Here is a 7,340-nt window from a genome sequence, read left to right as displayed (position 1 = left end):
CTTTGACATTTTAACGACTTTAATTTTATACTTATTTATCAATTCATATTCAATACTGAATGGGATACCTTAAATTAATGAGAAATAACACATAGGCGATCTACTAACTAGAGTATCTGCAGATAGTGAACAGTTATGGGATTTGGGATCGCTACATTATGTTGTCACACTTCGACAGTAATCATTTTGTTACTTATGGCATAATAAAACATGTTTATAAATAAATTACGACCCTTATCAAAAGAGAATATCAGTTTGCATATAATTTTTTTGTCTTTCATAAGTGTACTTGTTTACCTATATATGAATAAAGATATTTTTTTGTTCATAACTGCCTTGCCGGTTCAAATACCTTAGAAGAATATTTTAGAAAATAATGATTACTATCCTCGGAGCTGTAAAGCCAACCTAAAAATTATCTTACACAAAAGTTTACGATGTTCCACAATAGAGTCTGATAAATGAAGTCGCTAAATTAGAGCCTTGTTTTGTCCTGAAAAATATTTCATTGGTGTGAACTATATCTCTACTGGAGCAAAATGTTTAGCATAAACACAATGGCCACTCGATAATATCATAGATATTTATTTAGTACCCTACAGCTAACATAAATTACCTATATATAATTACAAACAAAACGCTGAGAATATAGCCAAAGATGAAGATCAAGTACAATTTCCCTTCTTATCGTCGAATGTTTGTTTTTGAGAAAATGCTTTATACTTATACTTTACAACATACTAAAAATCTGTTTCATGATATTTTTTTACTAACAGTTTTTTTTGTTGTACTGTGATAATACAAATTTATACCAGTTTAGGAAGCGTTGCCAATCAACAAGTATATACCATGAGGGTGAAAAAGGGTACACGTTGTCTGCATATCATGTATTGTGTAATTTGAATATAGTGTGTCTTTACGTCATTACAACTGACGTTAGTATTTATTGACATTCAACGTAGACGTGACGAGGATAAATAATAAAAAGCTTAAAGTAAACATTATTTTAATCTCGAAGGTTGTGATGAGAGCGTTGTGGTTTTAAAGTGTATTAAAATCTGTCATCATGAAGCAGAATTCTGTATATTCCCTTGGAATGTATGGAAGATCCAATCGGGACCGCAAGCAGGTACGCTTCTGTGCAGATTTTGATAAATCTATAGTAATCAACAGCTTCCTACGAAGAGAGTGGAGGGAAGTAACTCCCGAAGCAGACTGGAATATTTACTGGTCAAACACAGGTAACTGCCGCAGCATTTTCAATCTGGAAACCGGCTACAGATTACAGGACAATCAGATTATTAATCATTTTCCAAATCATTACGAATTGGTGCGCAAAGATTTACTAGTGAAAAATATTAGACGCTACAGAAAAGAACTCGAAAGAGAAAACAATCCGCTCGCAGAAAAAACTCGAAGCAAAATCCCAGATGGACAGGTCGTCAGTCGCTATTTATATTTAGATTTTATTCCCACGACATACATTTTGCCCACGGATTATAACCTTTTCCTTGAAGAGTATCGTAAATCGCCACAAACAATGTATATTCTAAAGCCGTGCGCCAAATCCCAGGGGGCCGGAATATGTTTGATAAACAAGATCTCTAAGTTGAAAAAATGGTTGAGGGAATCAAAAAAATATTTACAACACCAACTCACCAGTAAAGATACGTATGTTCTCTCCCGTTACATAGATAATCCGCTCTTGATCGGGGGTAAGAAATTCGATTTGAGGATTTACGTTCTCGTAACATCTTTTCGTCCCCTCAAAGCTTATATGTATCGAAATGGCTTTTGCAGATTCTGTTCACTAAAGTACGACTCAAGCCTAACTGAGCTCGACAATATTTTCGTTCATTTGACAAACGTTAGTGTGCAGAAATACGGCGAGGAATACAACGAACACCACGGCGGGAAATTGAGTATTCAAAACTTAGAACTATATTTGGAAGGGACCAGGGGCCGGGATGTTACTCAACGTTTATTTGAAGACATGCAGTGGTTGATAGTTCATTCGTTGAAGGCGGTCGCACCTGTAATGGCAAATGATCGTCACTGTTTCGAATGCTATGGATATGATATAATAATTGACGATAACTTAAAGCCGTGGCTTATCGAAGTAAACGCCTCGCCGTCGATGACCGCTACTACTATTAATGATAGAATATTAAAATGCAATTTGGTGGAGAACCTTCTTGATATTGTCCTGCCTCCTGATGGGTTTCCTGACGCACGCTGGAACAAATCACCAAGTGCTGAAGCTTTGGGAGATTTCGAAACACTTATAGACGAAGACCTTATGTACAAAGAAAGTAGTGACGAAAAGAAACTATGAATTATTTGTTTGTTTATTTAGTTATAAATGTTTGTTGCCTTATAAAATTTTGTTACAAAAACATTCAATAAATATAATAAAAATAATGTCTATTGTTTAAATCTATGATATCTGTAATAGCGTGAGTTGACATCCTCTCTCTCTATCAATTCTTCATCGATCAATAGGTCGAAATCACCCAAAGCGTCTTCTGAAGGGATTTTATTCCAGCGAGCGTCTGGTATCCCGCCAGATGGCACCACTACAGAGACAATATTATCGATTAATTTATACTTTAAAATTCTGTCATTGTGTGTAGTCGACTGTAACGAAGGGGAAGCGTTTACTTCAATCAACCAGGGCTTCAATGCGTTGTCGATAATAATGTCGTAACCATAGCATTCGAAACAGTGGCGATCATTTGCCATTACAGGTGCGACTGCTTTCAACGAATGAACTATAAGCCATTGCATTTCCGCGAACAATTTTTCAGTAACGGATCGGCCGCGCGTTCCTTCTAAGTACAAACGAAAATTTTGTATACTCATTTTCCCTCCGTGCAGGCTGTTGTAATCGCCACCGTGTTTTTGTACACTAACATTCGTTAAGTGCACATACATATTGTCTAATTCCGTGACGCTAGTGTCATACTTAACAGTGCAGAATCTACAAAATCCGTGCTGAAATAGATAAGCTTTCAACGGGCGAAACGATGTTACTAAGACGTATAATCTCAAGTCGAATTTCTTGCCGCCAATCAAAAGAGGATTATCAATATAACGAGATATAACGTAGCACTCTTTGCTGCCAATCTGTGGGTGGAGGGGAGCTTTCGCTTCGCGGGACCATTTCTTAAGTTTCGACAGTTTGTTTATCAAGAAAATCCCGGCGCCTTGAGATTTGCCGCACGGTTTCATAATCCATGTACTTTGTGGCGATTTTCTATATTCCTCGACAAACATGTTGTAATCCGCGGGCAGGACGTAGGTGACAGGTATGAAATCCAAGTGGACGTAACGTGTCACTGTGAGTCCATTAGGCAGAGTGACCTCAGTTTTATCAGCCATAGGATTTCCCTCGCGTTCCAATTCCTTCCGATAGCGTTTTATATTTTTGACCAATAAATCTTTACGCGATAGTTCGTAATGATTCGGGAAATGATTGATCATTTGATTATCGGTCATTCGGTAGCCGCTTTCGATGCTGAATATATTTCTACAGTTTGTTGTGAATGACCAGTAGAAGTTCCATTCGTCTTCTGGGCCCACTTGGAGCCACCCACGTCGTTCGAAGTTGGTCATTATAACTGATTTTTCTAGGTCCGTGCAATAGGTAACTCTCTTCTCTCTTTCTGGTACAGTTGGATTTTTGGAATGTAGGGCAGCTTTTTTGTTTTCCAAAGCCATATTAGTCGAAGTAAAATAATTTATAAAAATAAACTGGGTATTAAAATAAATATTACGAAAATATATTACGTTTATAAATCATTTTTAAAATAAAACAAAAAAAATGACAAATCGGTAAAAATTACAGATAAATAACTTTAATAGTTGTTTATTATTATGTGTCATGGTACAGGCTAGTTCATATTATAATATTCCCACAGATTAACATAGATACATTCAAATCTATACTAATATTATAAAGAGGAAAGGTTTGATTTTTTGTTTGTTTGTATGAATTGAATAGGCTCCGAAACTACTTGGCAGATTTGAAAAATTCTTTCACTGTTGGAAAGCTACATCATTCCTGAGTGACATAGGCTATATTTCATTTTCAAAAAAAATAGGCATCCTTACTAAAATTACGATAACATTAACATTTGTTTATTATTTGATACAGTTCTAACAGATGGCGCTGAGTTAAAGGTAGTTTAGTTTAGGTCCGTGTCGTGGTACCAACGTTTCACATAAGTTCTCCTACCGTTTCCCTTGGATAGTTTACTACTATGTAATATAACAAAAACCTTAGCCACAGCAACGCTTGGCCGAGTCTGCTATAGGTTATATAAGTAAGATTTCATTTTCGTATTAATTCATTTTAAAGTTTTCAAAGCTAGTCTAGATCTTAAATATACAATTTTTGGAGAATACAGTATTTTAATACGTTTATAAACTGCATATTCTCAATATTTCGTATATTTAGTGTGTATATAAGCTTAATACAGTTCAGGGCAGCAATATTTTCTTTTAAGATTTGTGCATTTTGTAGAGGAAAATTTAATCAAACTTTCAAGTTGCATAATTTCGCGCAAATTTTTCCGTCGAAGTTGAGAATTCGCAATTTGGAAGCAAAAAACGTGACGTTAAAATATTCACAAGGGTTGCTGGCTCGAGCTCGCTACTCGCTATGCTACACTACTAAAGTAAATTTTAAAATGCTATATATAAAAAACTAGAAAAGGTATCAGACGGTCATGGTGAAGAAATTGGCACGAAATCGTTGAGGACGTGTCTCAGACAATCAGAGTCTTAGTTTATAGTTTATTTATTGATTTATTTTCCACTACATTATTCTACCTTAACAGTTACTACTAATTCGATAGAACGCCAAAATAATACACACACCAATTATTTTACATGAAAAACATTAAATCATTAGGTACATTATACTTATATGCCTAAATCTTATAACTAATAATATAGCAAACAACTTTTGTTAAGTCAGCCAGTTAAAATGTTTAAAAACGTAATATAATAGATAATAGTAAAGTATCGGTTTTATGTTATATGCCCGCTAGCATCGAGAGTGTCCATGGGCGGCGGTATCACTTAACATCAGGTGAGCCTCCTGCCCGTTTGCCTCCTGTTAAAAAAAATGTAGAATCTTTAATATTACATATAGAGAAAGATCCTATCAGCAAGAGAAAAAAAATATGGGCAGCAGGCAAAGACAAATAACTCGAAAATATTACACATAAATGTAACATTTTCAGATTAGTTCCGTTATAATCAAAAGGCAATTTAGATTAAATCATAAACAGTTGAAACATTTTTCGTAAATCCCATAAAACAACGTAATGGGGTTAATCAACGTCGGAGGTCGCGAACGCCGAGTTTTTAACGAAACTTTTGCACTATTAAGCGCTGTTGTGTTGCTGCTTAACATATAGAACACTCGTGGGAAGTTATGCTAGGAGCAAACTAGCAATATTTTTCCTGGACGGCAAACATTAAAATGCAAATTAGCAAAGTGTTCACCGCATAAACTAGGACCACTTAAATCTACTGTTTAGTTATTTACGGTTGAACTCACAACGGTTTCATTATAGTCTAGACATCGACAGACGGTCTTTTATTTAGTAGGAATCGCTTGGTGTAAATTGCTTTCTGCTTAATGGTTATACAACTGTTTAATTAATTCTTACTCTTATGACTTTTGAATGTGCGACCAGTGCCAGCCATGTCCTCTTTTTCCAGTAACTCTTCATCTATAAGCAAGTCAAAGTTTCCAAGGGCTTCGGAGCTCGGGGTTTTATTCCACCGAACGTCGGGGATGCCATCAGGCGGTAGGACCACAGAAATCATGTTATCTATTAATTTATACTTCATGATTCTATCGTTCACGGTGGTGGAGGTGAGTGACGGCGAGGCGTTGACCTCGACTAGCCAGGGTTTTAACTGATCGTCAATTATTATATCGTAACCGTAACATTCGAAACAATGCCGATCGTTCGCCATCACCGACGAAACTGCCTTGAGCGAGTGCACAATTAGCCATTGCATGGCTGAGAAAAGCTTTTCAGTCACAGCTCGGCCTCTGGTTCCTTCCAAAAATAATCGTAAGTTTTCAACGCTCATTTTCCCGCCGTGTATAGTGTTGTAATCGCCCCCATGTTTCTGTACACTCACGTTCGTCAGATGCACATACATATTGTCCAATTCAGTCACACTAGTATCGTATTTCACTGTGCAAAATCTGCAGAACCCCAATTGGAACAGATAAGCTTTTAGAGGCCGGAATGACGTCACCAACACATACAGACGCAAATCAAACTTTTTCCCTCCGATAAGCAAAGGGTTGTCAATGTATCGGGATATCACGTAGCTTTCTTTGCTTAGTTGAGGGTGAAATGGAGCTTTGGCCTCACGAGACCATTTCTTTAACTTGGACAGTTTATTTATAAGAAAAATACCCGTACCCTGAGACTTGCCACACGGCTTCATAATCCACGTACTCTGTGGGGACTTTCGATACTCTTCGACAAACATGTTGTAGTCCGCCGGTAGAACGAAGGTAACAGGTATGAAGTCAAGGTGGACGTATCTATTCGCCACTTGACCTCCAGGGAGAACGACTTCAGCTTTCTCAGCGATCGGACTGGATTCCCGCTCTAACTCTTTGCGATATCGTTTAATATTTTTCACAAGCAAATCCTTTCTCGACAATTCGTAGTGGTTGGGAAAGTGATTGATCATTTGGTTATCGTTCATTCGGTACCCGCTCTCGACACTAAACAGATTCCGGCAAGTCTGTGTCGACGCCCAATAAAAATTCCATTCGTCATCTTGTCCCACTTGATTCCAGCCTCGTCTCTCAAAGTTACTCATTAGAACCGATTTTTCCATGTCTGTGCAGAAATTAAGTCGACAACGTTCTATAGGCGGGGCGTTTACTCTACCGTATTGGTTTGATATTAGTTTTTTTGTGTCTGCATTCATTTTCAATTTAGTTTTAATTTGTTCTCTAAAACGTGCAACTGACCTGCTCCGAACTTATCCAAACGGAATCTGAACTTTCAGTCAAAGCGTAACGATAGTAACATTGATTAAACAAGGAAAAAGCCTGTGATACTGAACCAAATTTATAGATCGATATTTTTCAAAGTAATCCGACTCCATAGGATTGGCTTCCTCCCTATCGTATTTTGAAACTCTTCTATATAAACATTTCATAACCTTATTATATACTGATCAATCGTGATCTGTATAATTCTTATATTTCCTCTTCTTTTGTATTACATCGCTATTAGCTATTCAATCCTTTTTAGATTGTAGTTAGTTATAATATTCTGTTTTTTTTATCT

At 36.7% G+C, this 7,340-nt stretch overlaps 3 protein-coding genes across 3 annotated transcripts; 1 reads left to right on the top strand and 2 right to left on the bottom strand.

Annotated features, from left to right (window-relative positions):
• Nucleotides 1-1,096: 1,096 nt before the first annotated feature.
• Nucleotides 1,097-2,335, top strand: LOC110995646 (polyglutamylase complex subunit TTLL1-like). The gene has a single exon (XM_045629290.1). The coding sequence runs from the start codon at nucleotides 1,097-1,099 to the stop codon at nucleotides 2,333-2,335; it is 1,239 nt and encodes a 412-aa protein (XP_045485246.1).
• Nucleotides 2,336-2,424: 89 nt separating this feature from the next.
• Nucleotides 2,425-3,789, bottom strand: LOC110995645 (polyglutamylase complex subunit TTLL1-like). Its single transcript, XM_045629226.1, has one exon. The coding sequence runs from the start codon at nucleotides 3,718-3,720 to the stop codon at nucleotides 2,425-2,427; it is 1,296 nt and encodes a 431-aa protein (XP_045485182.1). The 5' UTR covers nucleotides 3,721-3,789.
• Nucleotides 3,790-5,577: 1,788 nt separating this feature from the next.
• On the bottom strand, nucleotides 5,578-6,975 carry LOC110995644 (polyglutamylase complex subunit TTLL1-like). The gene has a single exon (XM_022262906.2). It carries the CDS (start codon nucleotides 6,973-6,975, stop codon nucleotides 5,671-5,673), a length of 1,305 nt encoding a protein of 434 aa, XP_022118598.1. The 3' UTR covers nucleotides 5,578-5,670.
• Between the last annotated feature and the right edge of the window lie 365 nt (nucleotides 6,976-7,340).

Source organism: Pieris rapae, chromosome 8, assembly GCF_905147795.1.
Source record: "Pieris rapae chromosome 8, ilPieRapa1.1, whole genome shotgun sequence".
In the NCBI taxonomy this organism is placed as follows: domain Eukaryota; kingdom Metazoa; phylum Arthropoda; class Insecta; order Lepidoptera; family Pieridae; genus Pieris; species Pieris rapae.
This window is presented reverse-complemented; position numbering and strand designations above follow the sequence as displayed.